At 38.6% G+C, this 21,823-nt stretch overlaps 1 protein-coding gene across 5 annotated transcripts in view; it reads right to left on the reverse strand.

Annotated features, from left to right (window-relative positions):
• Nucleotides 1-21,823, reverse strand: part of ARR3 (arrestin 3) — a 535,442-nt gene that overhangs the window by 212,570 nt on the left and 301,049 nt on the right. For all 5 annotated transcript variants that reach the window (XM_044057442.1, XM_044057444.1, XM_044057443.1 and 2 more), the window contains exon 7: nt 17,683-17,742. In XM_044057442.1, coding sequence (XP_043913377.1) covers nt 17,683-17,742 — 60 coding nt within the window. The remainder of the gene's footprint in view (nt 1-17,682; nt 17,743-21,823) is intronic.

A 21,823-nucleotide genomic window follows, 5' to 3' on the forward strand; every position in this document is an offset into this window, starting at 1 on the left:
ATTGCCTTATGGTTATCCTTAGCTTTGGAGGCTATTTTTACCTCAAAGTCAGCTTCTAGAGACTTGACTAGTACCCTGATTCCCTTGTTTAAACTAATGAGGGACCTATCTCTGTGTTGTGCACATCATTCACTCTTCTCAACAGGATTTTCTTTCATTTGTTGTACAACCTATTAATACTAGGGGTCCACCACTGTGGCTTGTTTTTGCAGTTTGACTTGGGTTTATTTTGGTTTGATAAAGTTTCATAATAAATAAAGGAAACAGCGTGGGGATGTGGGAGGAGTTGCCTACAGACGCGCGATTGGAAAGGGAGTGACTGCTATGGGAAGCAGCGATCTATGTAATTTGTCTAGTCATTACTAGTATGAGGAATCTGTATGGAACTGATATGATACTTGACGGATATGGAGGCGCCACAGCAGTTGCCATCAAGCTTGAAGGCATGGTAGATGCAGAATCCAGGTTCATCAATTACCTTGGAAGTCCAGCAGTTGCAAGAGTTTTAGTTCAGGGCTGAGTCTGTCATTCTAGCAGTACGCAACCATTACATAGATTCATTGACTGGAATCACTGACTTGAGGACCTATTTCAGGATCAGCCTGAGCGTAAAAACACAATACATTTATAGAGGAAATATTTACAGTACTTTGGATGCAATAAAATAAAAGCACACAACTGAAAGGAGTTGTGTGAAGTATAAACCTTTCACAAGCAAAAAGAAATATTTCACATGCTAAAAAAAGACAAGTGTGGTTTGTATACAAGCACTTTAAGCCTTGTGCTCCTCATCGGGTGTCCCCTCCCTATTGGCCTATCTCACTTGGATTCCCAGAAGATACAAAGCAGGCCATTTTGTGCTGGCACCCAGGAAGCACCCCTAGCTCCTCCTGAATGACGGTCTAGTGATACTTACTCTCAACATTACGGACTGTACGTCTATTTGCTGAATTATATTATTCTATGTGTTTTCCTCTTGTGGGCAGCACTCACGTGGCTCCAGTTAGGACTGTTTGTCCCCTGCCTACCTGCAGTTTACTAGTTCCCCTTTCATCTTTCCTAGTTACTCCCTCCTGCCCCTGTTTGGCCTAGAGTCTCCCTCCTCTGCCAGCTTCACCTCTGTAGCGACGTCCTGCTCGCCTGTCCTTTTCTGTTCCCTCACTGTACCTACACTACTTTCCTGGCTGTTGCATTCCTCTCACTCTTCTTCTCACCTATTGATTCTCTAGATGACTGTATCTTGACTTTTCTGCTTACCTACATACTCTCACTTACTCCTTTCAGGGACCCACTGCTAATCCCTATATATTCTTACATATACCTTATACCTGTTATATTTTTGTAAAACTACCTTCTCCTCTCCATCTTCCTGTACCTTTCTCCCCAAGCCCTTCTGATTACACTACATAGCTTAGGAAACAGTAACGTTTCAGCTTACTAAACTGATTGACTCGCTCTCCCCTCTAGCTATTTTTCTGGTTGCTCTGCCTCACGCCCCTTTCCATTATCCTTCTTGCCATTGGCTCTCCCTCTTTGATTCCCCTCCACCCTACCCCCCTCGTACTCTACAAATAGAGGCTCCCTCCCTGAGGCGCCATCTTTGAACTTCCCCTAGCCTACTGCAGGTTCTCCCTGGTGCCAGCGTGGTGTGCTCCCTGTAAGTATGTTTTCAGAGTGGAACATGATTTAATTTCTCTATTTTTTTGTTTAAACTGACTTTAGAGTGTTTTTAGAGTGTTTCCCAGCAGTCGCTGATATCCTATACACTAGAGTAACCGAGCCAACGCTGTTTTATGATTATTTAGCGTCCTGTTTTCTCGTGGACCATATTGTACACTGTTCTCTTGTAGGCGCTAAGGCCTGTAGTTGTTTCCTCCTGTACTACACTGCTGGGTGGTCTCCTGCAGGCGCTGTGGCCCTAATATTCTAAATTACTACAAATGCTGTTAGTAGCGGCTTGTTGCCGAGTAATATCCTCTGCACTGAAACTTGTTACAGCTTGTCGTAGGTTGTATTTTCCACCGCATTTTGACTAGAGGGATCTTTAAATGTTATAGTCACTATATTAGACCCCAGATACTTACTAACTGGTGGATAGTGTGTACGATTTTAGTCGCTAGGACATATGTACATCTGGTTTACAAACACTGTATTAGTCGCCAGGGACTTATTAAACTGGTAGTTTGCGAGTGGGATTTTAGTCGCCAGGACACAAGCAAATCTGTTTTATTTTCTACTGTGTTTAGACGCTAGACACTTGTTACCCTTGGTTTATTTTCTACTGCAATTAGACTCTAAGGATTTATACTACCATTGCCCTGTATTTAAGTTACTAGAGACCTTTAAGACCTCCATTTTATGTATGGGATTTTAGTCGCTAAAGTTATAAATAAGCAGTACTTAAGTTTAACGCTATGACAATGATGCCTACTTCCATGTTCCCACTGTTCACAGTTGCTAAGTAATTACTCTTCTTTTAAAACAAGTATACTACTGATGCTGCTTGATTGTAGTGTTTGCCCAGTACAGGGAGATCAGCGTTAACTCATAAGATATGCCTAACTGAATTGTAATATAATACACTGTACCTACTCCTTGCATGTACACTTCCTAACCTATTTGAATGTGATTGAGCATTTAGCTCTTAACTGCAATGACCCTGTCTTGAATAACTACTTAAGGTAATCTGTATTACTGCATTATATCTGGTGCTACTAGAAATGTACATTACCTTGTAATTACTTGTTGCTGTGATGTGCAGATATTTTATTTTCTTTCTATTGTACCTGTATACTTCTTACATGATATCTCTCCTTCCTCTTCCATGCTAACCTCCTATGTTATTTCTGTTTCCCAATCTTATGTTAACCCTCTTCTATGCTAACCTCCTATGTTTCTTCCTGTTACCTATTTTCCCTAACCCTACTGTTCTGTTTTTGTATTCCAGCATTTTAAGCCTTGTGCTCCTCATCGGGTGTCCCCTCCCTATTGGCCTATCTCACTTGGATTCCCAGAAGATACAAAGCAGGCCATTTTGTGCTGGCACCCAGGAAGCACCCCTAGCTCCTCCTGAATGATGGTCTAGTGATACTTACTCTCAACATTACGGACTGTACGTCTATTTGCTGAATTATATTATTCTATGTGTTTTCCTCTTGTGGGCAGCACTCACATGGCTCCAGTTAGGACTGTTTGTCCCCTGCCTACCTGCAGTTTACTAGCTCCCCTTTCATCTTTCCTAGTTACTCCCTCCTGCCCCTGTTTGGCCTAGAGTCTCCCTCCTCTGCCAGCTTCACCTCTGTAGCGACGTCCTGCTCGCCTGTCCTTTTCTGTTCCCTCGCTGTACCTACACTACTTTCCTGGCTGTTGCATTCCTCTCACTCTTCTTCTCACCTATTGATTCTCTAGATGACTGTATCTTGACTTTTCTGCTTACCTACATACTCTCACTTACTCCTTTCAGGGACCCACTGCTAATCCCTATATATTCTTACATATACCTTATACCTGTTATATTTTTGTAAAACTACCTTCTCCTCTCCATCTTCCTGTACCTTTCTCCCCAAGCCCTTCTGATTACACTACATAGCTTAGGAAACAGTAACGTTTCAGCTTACTAAACTGATTGACTCGCTCTCCCTCTAGCTATTTTTCTGGTTGCTCTGCCTCACGCCTTTCCATTATCCTTCTTGCCATTGGCTCTCCTCTTTGATTCCCTCCACCCTACCCCCTCATACTCTACAAGAGGCTCCCCTGAGGCTTTGAACTTCCCCTAGCCTACTGCAGGTTCTCCTGGTGCCAGCGCTGTAAGTATGTTTTCAGAGTGGAACATGATTTAATTTCTCTATTTTTTGTTTAAACTGACTTTAGAGTGTTTTTAGAGTGTTTCCCAGCAGTCGCTGATATCCTATACACTAGAGTAACCGAGCCAACGCTGTTTTATGATTATTTAGCGTCCTGTTTTCTCGTGGACCATATTGTACACTGTTCTCTTAAGGCCTGTAGTTGTTTCCTCCTGTACTACACTGCTGGGTGGTCTCTGCAGGCGCTGTGGCCCTAATATTCTAAATTACTACAAATGCTAATATCCTCTGCACTGAAACTTGTTACAGCTTGTCGTAGGTTGTATTTTCTTTTGACTAGGATCTTTAAATGTTATAGTCACTATATTAGACCCCAGATACTTACTAACTGGTGGATAGTGTGTACGATTTTAGTCACTAGGACATATGTACATCTGGTTTACAAACACTGTATTGGACTTATTAAACTGGTAGTTTGTGGGATTTTAGTCGCCAGGACACAAGCAAATCTGTTTTATTTTCTACTGTGTTTAGACGCTAGACACTTTTATACTACCATTGCCCTGTATTTAAGTTACTAGAGACCTTTAAGACCTCCATTTTATGTATGGGATTTTAGTCGCTAAAGTTATAAATAAGCAGTACTTAAGTTTAACGCTATGACAATGATGCCTACTTCCATGTTCCCACTGTTCACAGTTGCTAAGTAATTACTCTTCTTTTAAAACAAGTATACTACTGATGCTGCTTGATTGTAGTGTTTGCCCAGTACAGGGAGATCAGCGTTAACTCATATGCCTAACTGAATTGTAATATAATACACTGTACCTACTCCTTGCATGTACACTTCCTAACCTATTTGAATGTGATTGAGCATTTAGCTCTTAACTGCAATGACCCTGTCTTGAATAACTACTTAAGGTAATCTGTATTACTGCATTATATCTGGTGCTACTAGAAATGTACATTACCTTGTAATTACTTGTTGCTGTGATGTGCAGATATTTTATTTTCTTTCTATTGTACCTGTATACTTCTTACATGATATCTCTCCTTCCTCTTCCATGCTAACCTCCATTTCTGTTTCCCAATCTTATGTTAACCCTCTTCTATGCTAACCTCCTATGTTTCTTCCTGTTACCTATTTTCCCTAACCCTACTGTTCTGTTTTTGTATTCCAGCATTTTAAGCCATTGGCCTATCTCACTTGGATTCAGAAGATACAAAGCAGGCCATTTTGTGGGAAGCACCCTAGCTCCCTCCTGAATGACGGTCTAGTGATACTTACTCTCAACATTACGGACTGTACGCCTATTTGCTGAATTATATTATTCTATGTGGGACTGTTTGTTTCATCCCTGTTTGGCTCCTCTGCCAGCTTCACCCCTTTCTGTTGCATTCTTCTCACCTATTGATTCTCTAGATGACTCTTGACTTTTCTGCTTACCTACATACTGACCCACTGCTAATCCCTATATATTCTTACATATACCTTCCCTTCTGATTACACTACATAGCTTAGGAAACAGTAACGTTTCAGCTTACTAAACTGATTGACCTCTAGCTATTTCTGCCCCCTCCCTACCCCTTATCCCACCCACCCCACCTCAGCCTTATACCTCACCCCTTTGACTACACCTATCCAAAACTCCTACTCTAGTTTGTACCTCCCTCCCAAATACACCCTCCTCCATTACCTCCCTATCTCCACCTCCCACACACAGACAAATACTTACTTTAACCCTTCCTTCTAGCTTCTCTTACTAATTCTATAATCTGACCTAACTCCTTAGTTAACTCCTTTCTCCACAGATAAACATGTCCTGCAAAGCTTTCAACACTTCTTCTAAAAACTCTGTAACAAAACTGCACAGACAAAACAAATACTTCTATTGATTATTTCTACTTCCTAACCTGTTATGAATCATGCCTCCACTTTCACCACACTCCCAAACATACAGCCTCAGATTTCAATAGCCTAAACTTTACACACTTAAATATAACTTCTACCCCCAGCTTCCTCCTAGCTAAATATCACAGGCTATATATTAAAGTTCAAAATCTCATGCTTAAGAAACTAAAATACTTCCTGAACTTGTCTAACAAAGCTCACCTTGAATTTACCCACTCTACCTTGGCAGATGGGGACTTTCACCCAAACCCAGGGCCTTTCCCTACCTCATCAGACATTATCCCAACCACACTAAACTCTTCCTCACTGATACCAAACTCCAACACTAATACCCTACTCATAGGGCATCTTAACATACGAAGTATAAATAACAAAATCACCCATCTCCACTTCCTTCTTGAACACCACTCCTTTGATATTCTCTGTTTAACTGAAACCTGGTTAAAACCCTTCACTACAGACAATGAAATCACTCCCCCAGGTTACAACATATTAAGACTCGACCGCAAAACTAAAAAAGGTGGAGGAGTAGCTCTTTTTTTCAAAAATGAACTCAATGTAACATTAGTACCCTGTGGCAACCTGGACATTAGCAAGTCTGAACTTCTTATCTCAAAGCTTCAACTTAACCCGAAAAAATCTATCTATATAATCTGTATTTATCTACCACCAGGCAACAACATTACTACCTTAGAAAATATCCTCAGTTGGTCCACCTCCACCCACCCACAAGAAACCATAATACTAGGAGACCTTAATCTAGACTGGACCTATTTTAACACTAATAACCCAACCTCTCATATCAACCTCCATGGCTTTACACAGACAATAAGCACCCCTACTAGGATAAACAAACCTAATAACAAAGAAAGTATTATTGATTGGATTCTTGTGAATAAACCTCTACTAAAATATAAGTCTGGAACATTACCTGATGACTTTAGTGATCACAATTTAACTTATATTATAAGACAGAAAAATGCCCTTACAATACTCCAATTTTAGAACCATACGCGATCTCAAACATTTCAACACTATTCAATTTAAAACTGAACTAAATGCCTGTAACTGGAACCCAGTAAAGACACTGCCTCTTGAAGAAGCTGTCCAATACTTTAACACCACATTCCTAACAATTCTAGATTACCATGCTCCAAAACGCTCCATCCAAATTAAATCTAAACCTGCCCCTTGGCTATCTAATGACACTAGACAAAAAATGTTACTTAGAAATAAAGCATGGAAAAAATGGCGAACTAGCAAATCTCCTATAGACCAACAGACTTTCAGGCACCTAAGGAACACTACTAAAAAAGCCATCTTCACTGATAAAAGGAGTTATTTTAGTAACCTCCAGCAAGCTAATCACAACAACCCTCAAAAATTCTGGTCAACCCTAAATAGACTTCTTCACCCTGGACAGACTTCCACTCCATCCCCATCTGGGTCTGAAAAGAATTCTGCCCTTGATATAGCCAATACTTTCAACTCTTTCTTTACTGACACTATTAATGCCTTGGCCTCTCATCTCTCTAGTGACAACACTAACATCCCTGACCTTGTATCCCTCAAACTACCAACCTTTAGGCTTCTACCCATCTCTACCTCCTTTATACAGAAATGTATCCATAAACTCAAACCATGCTCCCCTTCAGCAGACCAACTTCCATCTGAATTCCTTCAAAAAGCAGCCTCTGAAATAGCCTATCCCATATCCATTCTCATTAATAGAACTATAAGTGAAGAAACCATACCTGACATCTGGAAAATCTCACACATCATACCCTTACACAAAGGAGGTAACTCCTATGATTACTCCAACTATAGACCCATAGCTCTCTTGTCCCCACTCGCTAAGATCATGGAAATATGTGTTCACCAGCAGTTAATGAACCACCTAATAAAAAACAACATTCTTACTACTTGTCAACATGGCTTTAGGCCTTTTCATAGCACAACTACCGCTCTCCTCTCCTTTACTGACCTGATTAACAAGAATCGTAATGATAACATCCTGTCTTCAGCTCTCTTTATCGACCTATCCAAAGCCTTTGACATGGTTAATCACTCTCTCCTTATACAAATTCTCAAATCTCTTTCCTTAGAGCCTAAAGCTGTCCACTGGTTCAGTTCCTATCTCTCTAATAGGAAACAAGCCGTTCTCTGGGATAAGAAACTATCATCTCTTCTACCTATCTCACTTGGGGTCCCCCAAGGCTCTATCCTCGGACCTCTTCTTTTCTCCCTCTTTATAAACGACCTACAAGCAGCTATTCCCCAGGCTACATGCATACAATACGCTGACGACTCCACACTAATTTGCTCTGCTAAATCCATTGCTGAACTCCAAACTAATACTCAAGATATATTCTCCAAAGTCGAAACTTGGTTCTTAAAAGGGTGCCTACGCCTTAACGCAAAAAAAAAAACAAACTCCTACTCTTTAAGCCTACTAATAGATCCCCTGCACTAGATTTCACTATCTTATCTAATAATGGAACCATTATATCACCTGACCCCACTACCAAACTGCTAGGTGTCACAATAGACAACAACCTTACCTTTGACTGTCACATTAATAATACCATTAAAAATGTAAACAGGAAACTCGGCTCTCTATTGAATTAGGACTTTTTTAACCTCCCCAGCCAAAGCTACTCTTGCCCACTCTCACCTCATCTCTACTCTTCTCTATGCCTCACCAATCTACACTAACCTCAAAAAACAATCTTCACAAACTATCAACCACCTACAATAACATAGCCAGATTTGTTACTGGTAAGCCTTTTAGAACACATCACTGTTTAAATCTGCAGCAACTTAACTGGCTTGAACTGTCTAACATGCTACTTCTTTCCCAACTTACAGCTGTCCATAGAGCTCTATACCAAAGTCAAAATACACCTGCACTTTCTAACCTCTTAACCACATATTCTAATCTAAACTCCCTCCGCTCATCAAACAAACTGCTAGTTTCCTTGACAAAATCTAATAACCTAGCTGGTGACTCCTCTTCTCAAATGCCTTGGGTAAACACTGGAATCAACTTCCTACTGAACTTACTTCTATGGCATCTACTACTTTGTTTAAACAAAAACTTAGAATCTACCTGAAAAGCCACTGGATGTGTCCCTGTTCAAATCCTGATTAAATGTTAATTCCTTACCTACCACTCCTCTCCCTTTTACGCCCCCGTTAACTGGCCTTTCACCACCTTGCCTCCTTCTCCTCACAAATCCTATTCCTTGTGTCTCTGACCCTATTCCCAGGAAGCTTATATCTTTATCAACTCTACACTGCCCTTCTACTGCTTTTTTTTGCTAACTCCTGTCCCTTTACTCTCTCTTCTCATGCTACAATATGTAATTATGCTAAAGATGATAGTATTTAGATAGTCTAGGCAGTGTACTTCTTTGTAATCTAGTTTTAGGTTTCAATGTTTTAGTTCTTTTCCCTGGTCTCTCTTATTATTTATCAGGTTCTAGAAGTTGTATTGATGTTTAATAGAATGTATTTTAGTTTTTCCAGTTGCCTTCTTTTTGTAATCAAGATGCATTGGTTGAAGTGTTACAAGTCTGTAACTTGTTATTTGTAACTTGTTATTTGTATTCATTATAAATCTCTTATGTCCATATGTGGAGCTTTTCTCCCCGGGCCTCTGCTGAAAATGGAAATATATCCAGTCAGACTAGCCCGGTTAACAAATGTAAAATAAATAAATAAATACTGCCATTTTATGCAGTTATTTATATGGACATACTGGGCTTTTGTGTATGCCTCTGCATAGGCTTCTGTGTTTTCTGTTTTTTGGGGGAAGCACGGAAATTAGCTATGCCAACCCTTAACAGGGGCTAATTTACCTTAGAGAAGATTTTAGTTTTTGAGGTTAGGTGGGGGATTAGTTTTAGCTTTATTTCAAGGGAGACTGCTTTGTGATCTGATCTTGCTATTGAGGATAAAACAATGGGGGGGGGGGCAGTACTCTCCCATATTTGTGAGTACCAGATCTAGGATATTTGTTCCCTTAATGGGAGTGCAGACTAGTAGCTTCAGGGCATTTAAATTTACAAAGTCAAGAAATCTTTGATCCTGCATGTTGTGGTGTTGTATGCCTCCCAGTTAATGGAAGGGTAGTTAAAATCACACATGAGTATGGTATTGGGTTGGATGGTGAGTGTTCCTAATAACTTCAGGTATGATGTGTTTCCTGGTTCATGGTGGAGGACTTGTAGCTAGGAAGAATATGGTAATGGATTTTTCCCATGGTTAGTTGGACATGGAGTAGCTCAAGCATGTCGTATTGTTTGACCAGTCTTGAGGTGTACTTATCCTTTATGTAGATAGATACATGACCTCCACCTTTAGCTCTTTCATGTTCAGTGGGTGGTTGGAATGTATGAAAGGCATTATAGCCATGCACTGCCAGAGTACTTTCCATGGCTTTAAACCATGCTTCAGTAACTGCACAGATGTCAGCATTCTCCAGTGTGAGGAGAACTTCCAGAGGGTGGAGCTTCTTGTCGAGGCTCCTAGTATTGAGCAGTAATACCTTTAACTTGTCCTGAGTACCTTTTGTTATTTTGGAATGTTTGTCTGTGCCTAAAAAGGCTCTATAGGGATGGATAATGGTTTAGCCAATATCTGAAATCCTAGACGTGACAGGTGAAGACTTTCCCTGGCAAAGTAGGGTGGCCTATCAACCATGTCCTCCCAGACTTACAAGTATTGGATGCCTTTGGAATGATGCCAGTAGCTAAGCCAATTGTTAAAGTCGATCATTTTCTGCTAGTATTGTGGCATCATCCTTAGGGACAGTAGAATGCTGCTGCTCAGTGTTAGGCTCATACCTGCCTGCGACACATATTCTGAGAGCTCAAGCACGTCTGTCTTTATATAGTCTAAGGAGGTATGTCTCAGGTCATTCATGCCCACATGGAGTAGTTTAGACTGCTTTCTGTAAATATGAATAGTATTAAGAGTATAGCATTCATAGTTTTCCTTTATCTCTAGCCATATTACAAGATTATCAGAAACTCCAATTTCAACTACCTCCGCTTCTTCTATAACTAAACCTTCTGATATTATAAAATAATCTATTTCAATTCTATGCATACCAATTTTGTAAGTCCATGAATTTTTGTCGTAAAGTTTTACCTTGCCACATTTTATAACTTCTAACATTTTTCTTAAATCATTTCCTTTCTTTTTACGCTTGCCTCTTAAATCACAATTAAAATCTCCTATTATTATAATATTCATATTTACCACTACACAGTCTAAATCAAATGAAATAAGCTTCCCCATTCTTTACAATTAATAAAAGCATATAATGTTATAATTCTATATAGCATAAAAACACTGGAAGCAACAGACCAAGGCTGCTAAATAAAAAATACAAAAATTTGTTTCCACAATAAACAAACGGTGAGCGCTTTCGTGGACCAAGCCACTTCATCATTCTGATCCCTGTTCTTCTTAATATATTCTTAATAATATTCATATTTATAGAAAGAACTCTAAAATTTTCATTTTCCCTTTTATTCATGTTTTCATAAGTTCATAGCTAATTACTAGTCTAGCTTTCTTAATAGGTCATTCTAAGCCTGGCAATTCCCCCAAAGGGTAAAGATCAAACACAGTACCTTGTGTGTTTGAGTTAAGTATCTTAACCATTATACTAACACCCAACCATTAGCTGTATATATTCTTTTTCATCCATTCCTTTCTTTTTTCTTTTAGTACTTATCTCTTCAAATTTTCTTTTTCTGTCTTTTATAGTTTCAACAACAGAATTATTTTTATTTTCTTGTACTCTCTCCCAATTTAAGTCTTCTTCATCAATTATTTCAGAACATCCTTTTATGTCCTCTTTATTATTTTTTCTCATATAATTTTTTTCTATTTATATTACTTAAAATTTTCTTCTCTTTATTTATTTTCTTCTCTTTCTTTTTCCTTACTCTTATTTTCATTATTGCAGTCCTTCCATAAATGTCCGGTTTTTTACATTTGTAACATTTCAAGTGACATTTTTGCATCACGTCCCATTTCTCCACAAATATAACATTACCTTTTATTACAGTTACTTATCAAATGTCCTTTTCCACAAAAAAAACATGTTTTGAGTTGTCCAGAGTATTTTACAACACCCTATTCCCTTTCACATTTATCATACTTGGTGTATATATATATATATATATATATATATATATATATATATATATATATATATATATATATATTTTAACATAATATTACAGTCCCATCCACCACTCCATAAACCCCTTTTATCATAAACATTTACAATGTCTAGTACTTTTTTGCATAAAGTTTTCAAATGTCCTTTCAAACTTTCTTTCCACCTCTGTTCGCAATTGTACATGAATTTTCTTTTTTGTTTCCCTGTTAAATACGTTTATCACAAAAAGATTCCATGGGTTACACTCTTTCTTTTTTCATATTCTCCAGGAAAAAAATTCTACTGAAAAAACAGTCTCTGATATACTGCCACAAAATGTCTCTTTGTTAATAAGAATAAATGCTCTAACCTCATATGCGTTTACACCCAAAGGAGCTATTAAATTGACCCACACTTCATACTTGTCTATTTCTTTGTCTTCTTTACTTTGAATACTTACAACGTACTTTTGTTTTTCATTTTCTTCTGCCTTCTTTTCTGCTACTCCCTTTTTGCCTTATTTTACTTTTCTGCATATGTTTTCTTTTCCATCTCAAACTATTCTTCACGATTGTTTCTGCATCCTCCTTTTGTATTTTCTCCATAATGTACCCCAGGAAACATCTCCTTCATTTTCTCGCTCAGTCTGCATCACCATTTTTTTAAATAAAGCATCTCACAACCCTCCTGACTGGAGGGTTGTAGTTATACATCCATCATTTAACAACTCATCTCCATCAAGCAGATTTCTTTAAAATATCTCCTCAGAATCCTGCACACATTGTCCAATCTCAATATTTGCTTTCTCCCCCATTTCTCTCACAACTCCATTATTTCCTTCTCTCTCCATCTGTCTTATTTCTCCAGGCCACCTCTGCACCTGGAATGGAAACAGGAAGTGCTTCTGAAAAATGAGTCCCTCTTGCAACAATGGTGAATAGGTAAAGTTCCCTGATGCCCTGGACAAATCCCCCCTATTCAGGTCCGGCCTTAGCTGAAATGGCACCCTAGGCGAAGTAGTGCTTTGGTGCCCCTTAAGCCCCACTCATAGCCCCACCTACATTATACTCATGATATGTCCATGATTTTGGACCTTTGTGCTTCCATTATTTTTGGCACTGTCCAGAATACATGTTCAAAATGGTATTCTGCGCAGTAGCCCATTCATGTTTGTATGGTTTGTATCGGGTGTGCAACAAGCAGTTGGGGTCCACAGTTCAGCCCACCTAAGCAGTTTATCTGGCATACTGTATGCCCCATAAACTGCTTTGATTGTGCACATTCATGCCAGACATGATGATGAAGCCATCCACACATGTTGAACATGGCTATGTGGCCATCTCATACATTGCAAAGTAAGGTAAGTGGCCCTCTGAACCAAACAAGGTTGGAAATGCACAGTTTATAAACACTGTTGGTAGAATGAGTTTTACTGAACCCAACTGCAGCTCACGTTTTAAATAACTCAGGTTTTCCAGAATGTTGAATGCTAGTTACACAGACAAATGGGAAATGGGCCACCCCCCCCAGTCAGCTCATTTCCAGGGTAACAAAATTTTAACCTTTGAAGTACAGTACAGTCATGAGCTCATCCAGAATTCTCACATTAAGACTACTGAAAAGCCTGACTATGAAGTTTGATGCAAATATTACATGCTTTCACTAACAAGAAAGACAAACGGTGATAGAGTGTTTTTTCATAGTACCCCTCTCTCCCATACCTCTCGGTGAAAGAAATGTCGACAATGCCAAAAATAAGTGGGGAGGGTAAAAGGTCCAAAACTAGGGACAGATTTTAAATATTGCTCCTATAAACTTAAAAAAATTGCTAGAACAGGTTTTGCATTATTATGTATTTTCTGAAGGATATGCAGTCTGAAACTCAAATATCTGCCATTATTTATTGACTTCACCCCTCAATTATTTGCCAGGAAACTGTAAATTTTATGAGAACATTCCAAAAATCTGCACATTCTGTGAAAATCTGGAGTTGAGAGTTGTGCTCTTTCCCACAAAAGATGTCAGATAACACCCCCCACCATATGCCTTGTGATTGGAATTGGACATTTCTAAGGCTAACACAGTCAAAAGAGGAATAAGCAGAGCTCAGCCTCTCACAGAGTTGAATTTTTTTACATATTTAATAACACTAACCAAGAAGCAGTCTGCATGAAATGGGAAAAAAAAAAAGTGACCATTTCTTATTCCAAGCTGTTGAGCATGCAGCATTACAAAAAATCCATATCAAAAATGCCAAAACAAACAGTCTCCTCCTCCTCCTAACCCAAAACCCCTTCAACTCTTCCCTAGAACATAGCCTTCAGGGTCAGCACTAGCATAAAAAAAAGCAAAAAAAAAAAAAAAAAATGAAAAAAAAACTGACTGTCAAGACACATACAGCCCATTTTTAATTGCTATCACTTTCTTGTCACACACACAAAGCTGACTAATAGGGAGTATACTCTCAACTGTCAAGACATTTGTAAATTTTGTGTCTCTTTCTCTTTTTCTTTTTTTTCTGACAAATTACCAAGTTGTGTAGCCATATGCTTCCTAAACTTTCATTTACTTTCTTTTTCCGAACTTTACATTCGTCTTTGTTTTTTTTCTTTGTGAGATTTTTGAGATTGAGAGGAGGGACAGAGAGCTGGAGCACTGAGATTTCAACATCTCAACTAGCTATCATAAACATCATAAAAATAATAATTATCAAAACATAAGGGATCATAACACTTGGATAAATAAGATAATTAATCCACAAGTAGGGGACAATTAAAATAATAGTACTATTATTAACTGTAAAACGTAGAACAGTTCAACAAGCCAACAACTTCAATGAGCTAACAGTAAAAATGCAAGTGTGTGTTCTCTGCGAAAAGTAATATATGGAAGTAGTGAAAACCATGATGAATAAATAAAAATATGAAGTGCTCTATAAAACCATTCCTATAAGTATCAGTACTATGTGAATATTACATTCAGTACTACCTATAACAAGGAAGGATCACTTATAATGGTCCAGTGGCTTTTTCAGACTTTGAAACTTTTAAGAACTCTCTGGGTGAGACTTTAAGATTTTGAAATTTGTGACTTTTTCTTTTTCTTGCCTGGCTGTGTTCAACAGCCTGCAGTTATAATAACAAACCCAAAATGTCAGACTCTAGAAATAACCATGTTGGAGCCTTACAGATCACGATGTGTGCACATATTTCATTTGGACCACAAGCAAATTATACAAGTGCAGATATCTCATCTATTGTTTTGCCTCTGTAACTGTGTTCCTTTTTGTCTTTCTTGCTGTCTCAGTGTCTACCACTCACATCTGTCACTCTTTCTGCTTCTCACTTTGCAGCTTTTCCTCACTTTATACTGTTTTCCATTTAGGCATGACCTGAAAAGCAGACATTGATTAGTATTTTTCCTATTTTTATTTAGTCCATTTTTTGAAGGTATCAGAGAATGGGGATTCTCTAATCTTTGTGGGTGTTCCAGTTGCTGCATGTGTCTAGTTGGGTACATACCAAAGAGACATTATACTTTATGATGGGTCTGACGAGGGTCATGTACAGAGGTACAGTCACCTCTCTGAACCTAGATGCCATGCTTTTACTTATAGGATTTTCTGACTACCTTGGCCATATGTTGGTCAAACACTACTATACTATCTACATTCCTTCCCTAGAGAGACCTGAATCTACTTTTAGGGTTTTTTCTTGACTTGCTGACATAGTTACACAGGGTGGTTGTCTTCCCAAAAGGTACTATAATACATTTCTTGGTATTACGTTTTAAGCCATGGCTTTGGTACCAAGTGTTTATCTGTGTTAGATCTTCCGGAAGGGTGTTCTCATCTGGAGAGGATTTAGTGATTTTTCTCTGTTTGCAATCATCTATGAACTTGGTTAGTCAGAGGCCTATGGCATCTAAGAAGTAGATGCCAAAGAGGAGTGCACCCAGCACAGAGCCAAGAGAGACTCCACTGGTGACTGGCCTCATTGCAGAGGTGGCCTCAACAATCTTAATGTCTTGGATTCTATCCATGAGCCAGTTAGTTATCTAGCTTGTTATAAAGGGCTTTATGCCTAGTTCCATAAGTCTGTTGACATTTGCTGAGTAAGATAGTGTATCAAATGCTTTAGGCAGATCTAGGTAGGCAGTATGAACTGGTTCCCCTCATCCATTGCCTAAGTGACCTTTTCAGAGAAGCCCACCAGGTTTAGTAAGCATGACCTTCCTTTGACAAAGCCAAACTGGGATGGATCCAGTGTCATGTTGATAATCTCCATCATAATTCTTTCCATGCCTGTGCAAATAACACTGATCAGATTAATGGGTTTGTAATTTCCAGGATCTGTTGAAAGTCCTACCTTATGAAGGGGAGCTGACTGTTGAAGTCCTCCACTCTCATGACATAAGGTCTGTTTTAAGACTATAGTTAAATAGTGACTCCAGGGGGCCTTGATAAGTTGCATTTTAGACTGTTCAGGAGACATCCTGGGATGTTATTGGCACCCATTGAGGCTGTGTTCTTGACTTTAGCTTGCACAGCCAGTAGAATCTCCCTTGTTATAGTTGGAGGAGTTATGTTTGATTGCATTTCTTGGGGGATGGTTTGGAGTGAGAGAGGGTAAACTTGGAACTGAATTTGTCCACTTACAGCTTTGCTATATCTCCAAGCTCGGTGAATTTGGTACCAATAACCACCAGTTCAGCACACTGCTGTGTGCTGCCCTTGTGGTTTCTGGCATAGCTGAAGAAGGCCTTATGGTTATCTTTCATTTAGGAGGCTATCAACCTCAAAGTTGCCTTTGATTGACCTAATTAGCCCTCTTAGTTGTCTATTTAATTTTATGAGAGAGTTTTTATCTTTATGGAAATTACCTTTCCTGGTTTTTGACATTATTTATTTATTTATTTATTTATTTGCTGTATATCCTTTTTAATTTGGAATGCCACCAGGATAGTTTGTTTCTGGGTCTAGTTCTGGGCTTACTTCTGGTAGGTACAACAGCCTTTATTCAACCACTGACTTGGTTGTGCAGAATTCTGACACTAGTTCAGCATAGGGTGCTGTGTTCACAGGGTTTGGAGGGACACTGAATTTTGAAAATTCATCACTTAATAAAAGGTAATTTGTCTTGGAAAAGTTCCTAACTGTTACTGTTTTTATTGGGATTACAGAGATGATTTTGTTTTAGAAGGAGACAGTTTTATGTTTGGACCTTACCAGGGAGGACAAAACATGAGGGGGTGAAGTGTTGTCCTATGTTGTGAGTGCAAGGTCCAGTATGTTGGAGCCTCTAGTGGGTGTATTCACAATTTGGTCAATGATGTTTGTATTTACAAAGACCAGGAATTTCTGTGCCTATAGATTTGAGGCAGTGTAGGATTCTCAGTCTATAAATGGGTAATTAAAGTCTCTCATGAGTAGGGTGTTAGGTCGGACGGTAAGTGTCTCGAATAGGTCCAGGCATGCATTGCAAGCTTCTTGGGACATGGAGAGTGACCTATAACTGACTAGGATATGGTATGTGACTTAGTCTATGGTGATTTGCATGTGGAGGAACTCCAAGATATCATACTGTTTGACAGCCCTAGAGGTATGCTTGTTAGTGATGTATGATAGTTTTTAATAAAGCTGTTTAAAAAAGAAAGAAAAGAAACAGCAACAGAATACCAAGTCCTTTTTCTGTGTTGTCACCTTGTGAACCAAATTTAAGAACAGAAAGTTAATTTCACATAGTCTGTATCATTTTGTGGACAATACTTCAACTATGCTGTGGTCTTACCTTTCCAATATCATCTGGTCCTGGCTGCAGTGTGACAGAACAAGGCAGGTTTGTTGCCATCTGTGAAGAAACACAGAGAAATGCAGTTAACAATGGTATAAAACCATACAGAAGCTACAGTTACAACAGCTGGCAAAGAAATTTCAAAGGTTAGTCTGATAGGGCAGGAAGCCATTTATAAGCCACATTAGGGGAAAGCAACCAAGGGACCAAAACCCAGTACCAAGATAAGGAGTTTCTAGGTATACAAAACTTAGCTTGTCTAGTAAATTAAAGGCAGAATGTTGTAATTTGTCGAAGAAAACCTTTTAGAGACCCAGTCCATATTCTCTGTTTTTTTTACAGTAAAGATGGCAATCCTACTGTTCCCCAAAAAGCATAGTGTTATTATTTTCACAGCTTTAAGTAAAGATCTGAGAAATGCGTTATTCAGTGATAAACTTGAGAAAGAAAATGACACAATGTTCACTATCATTTTGCTGTAATTGAGGCATTTAAAACTGATCAGCCATCTTGCTTTTTAATTGAATTAGTACTGACCCATTAGTGCAGTTACCATAATGAAAATAATACAGTTGACAGACGTTTGCACAGGGATAAATGACATCGCTGAATTCCTATTGAGCAATGTTTCAATTTTCAATAGAGATATTCATCTTCTTAATTATGTCAATGTACATTCCTTCTGGTCTTTCAAAATCCAGATTTACTGTTTGCCTTCTCCTGAAATAGCTTAACAAAGCTGTCCTTGTCATCTTTTACTGGTACAAATCTGTTGTCCATTTTATTGGGGTAGGCTTGTTCTAGTATTCCCTGTAATAGCTGATTCATCTGAAATTATTCCCATTTATGCAAATTCCAGTCCATGGCTAAGAGAAGAAACATTCTATAATGAGCTGGCCTTCATTAAAAGCAAGGACATTCTGTACTCTTTGCAAGACCAAGGTCTCAGCCATGAGAAAGGGTATATTGTAGTCTCTGTAAGGGATAGGGCACTGCCATGATGAGAAATAATATCCTGTGGATGTCTGGGTGCAGATTCCTTATAAGAAGAGACAGACACAATGAAACAGAGCATGCCTCATGAAGGAAGAGGAGAAGCTTGTACAGAGTACATAGGGCAGGTTTGAAAAAGAAGCAGATCTATTCTGCACTCTTGGAAAGGGGACAGACCTTAGGAGTGAGGCATTCTATATTCTGTACATGGAAAAAATCTCAGCTAGTAGCAGGATAGGGGCATCCTGTTCTCTTTGCAAGAAAGTCACAGACAGCAGCAAGTCCAATTCTGAGGCTGTAGTAGGTGCAAGCTGGAGTCTGTACAGAGGCTCGGCTTCAGCCAGTAACATAAATGTGCTGTAGTCTCTGGATATGGAAGGCTGTATAGTCAGGATTAGGGAAAGCCTGTACTCTGTGCAATGAATGCACCTCAGCCATGAGCAGAGCTATTATAAACTTTGTGCAGGAGCAAGCTTTAGGCAGGACCAGCTATATCCTGCATGCTGTGCAACAGACTCTCTGAGTCAGGAAGAGTGACGTACCATATCCAAGCACATAAACCTGTGTCGAAGCAGTAAGCTAGATGTTGACTAATATTGCTTACAGGAACAAAGAAAATAGAAGTATGTAATGCACACTTTATATAAAAATGCACTTATAACAAAACTCAGACTAACATTTCAGATTTCTCATCCTACTTTAGAGTTCACCCCCAAAGTAAAACACATATAATCATTATAATATGTTTTTTATACAAAATTGCAATGCCTTCCCACATAATACTTAGTAACTGAATACAATGTGGGTCAGGGAAAGTTAATACTTTGGGAAGGTGGTAGGCCTCAGATTACCATTGATGTCTTGTACAGTGTGCAATCTATTGCCTTAAGTAGGAGCTGGAGCAATTTCCAATTTGTACAAAGAAGACCTCAGATAGAGCAATGAATAGCAGGTATCTTACTTCACAGACTGCAATCAGACGTAATGACATCTTGTATCCTGTGGATGCGATATTCTCAGCCAAGTGTAGCAACAACGTCTAGTGTTTTTTTTGTTACTCTCTTTGTCCCCACTGCCTTTGAACCATCACCTCTTCCAGGGCACTAAGCCAATTTACTATCACCACTGTGAGGGCTGACCATGAAGGGTCATTATTTAGACAGACATTAACTGAAGTTCAAAGGTGTTACTGTTAGCCCTGTGTTCTCCCATGCATGCCTGGCTTGCAGGGCTGAAGAGGGATATGCAATGACCTGTCCACACTGGTTATCCTTCACTTCTACAAAGGATGTTGCCAGCAAGCATCCCTCTCAAACATGGGCAATGGTATGCCAGATCTCCACCAGAGAAACAACGCTTATTTGGGTGCTTGCCAAGTACCCACTATGCCCCAACACCTGGGAGAAGTGAGCAGACATGCCCCTTCATTCCCCTCCCTCCCTACCTGGGTCCTCTGGTCCTCTAGTTACCCTAGTTGCAATGAGGGATCTATACCTCTTTGACTCAAAGCCAGATAACAACATTATGTAGTGTGCATGAGGGACAAGTTTTCTGCATAATGTGCAAGGGACAAGCTTCAACCAGAGAATGGAACATCCTATACCCTCTACAAGGTGCAATCCTCCACATTAACATCATATTCTCTGGGCCATGGGACAGCTTCATACAGAAGAGAAGCATGGATGTCCAGCACTATTTGTAATGTCCAGGCCTCAAACAGCAGCACAAATAAATTGTGCTGTGTTCAAGGAGTAGGGAATACCCTGTATATTAGAGCATTGAACAGCCTTATCCATTAGCATGGATGAATTGCACTCTTTGTAACAGCCTATCTTCAAGTAGTTGCAGCAAAATGAACATACTGGGCTCTGTGTGATGATTATACAACACCCTGTGCTCTGGGCCATTAAACCTCTATTGTAATTGTGAGATTCATAATTACAAGAACTACAACTATGTAAAGTGTGATTTACAAATATAGCATTGAATCTAAAAGCACATTGTTCTGCCATTAAAGTAATTTTGCTGGGAGAAAATCATTAAACTGCACCTCTATTTATATATATGGGTCTTGTGATAAAGAATGAATGACCCGAATATCGACATTCACAAGTTTGACTTTGCAAATATCAACACTCCTCTATACATGTGCAGAGCAATAATCTCAGCTCATGGAAAACAAAATTTTTAAAAATAGCATAAAACAACATTTGTTTTTATTTATTTATTTTTTTGCATTGGGCAAGCTCCCTGCACCCCCCCCCCACACCCTGTTAGTTATATATATACTAACTCTGAGTTCACACAGTGTTGGGGAAAAGGGCATATCTCACACACTAATGGGCCATCTGTGTGGTTCACTAAATTTAGTTGACCAATATGGGTCTACTTTGAAATCCCAATGCCCATATGATCAACCCAATGCATGTATAGCAAAACTTATATATATATATATATATATATATATATATATATGTATATATACGGGTCTACTTTGAAATCCCAATGCCCATATGATCAACCCAAGACAAATATATATATATATATATATATATATATATATGTATATATATATATATATATATATATATATATATATATATATATATTTAGTGTGATATATATATATATATATATATATATATATATATATATATATATATATATATATATATAGTTAGGGGTGTGTGTGGGGGGTTTAGCCCTCCCAACTAGGTGGGTTTTACTTACTTCAGTGTGAGTTTCATTTACATTTGGACAGATGTTTATTAACCCTGAGAAAAAAGTCGACATTGGGTTTTTTCAAGTTTCACTATTTTTGTCTCGGGTATATGACCATTGATTATATGGGCATCAGGATTTCAACGTAGACCCGTATATATATATATATATATATATATATATATATATATATATATATATATATATATACACTAACCGTGGAGTGACTCATTATTTTAGAGAATGTGAATAGTCTGCAATGCTAGAATTTCTGAATTAGTATTTGTTTTCCCCTTTTTGGACAATTAGTCTTGCTGTTCTAAAGTCTTAAGATCACACTTACTGTCATCACACTTTCAGAAGAATCTTCAGCTATCAGCATGGGCATATTTCACTAAAAAGTATAGACATCAACAATGAGTGA

This window comes from Protopterus annectens, chromosome 15.part0, assembly GCF_019279795.1.
Source record: "Protopterus annectens isolate FY-2018-M chromosome 15.part0, PAN1.0, whole genome shotgun sequence".
In the NCBI taxonomy this organism is placed as follows: Eukaryota; Metazoa; Chordata; order Ceratodontiformes; family Protopteridae; genus Protopterus; species Protopterus annectens.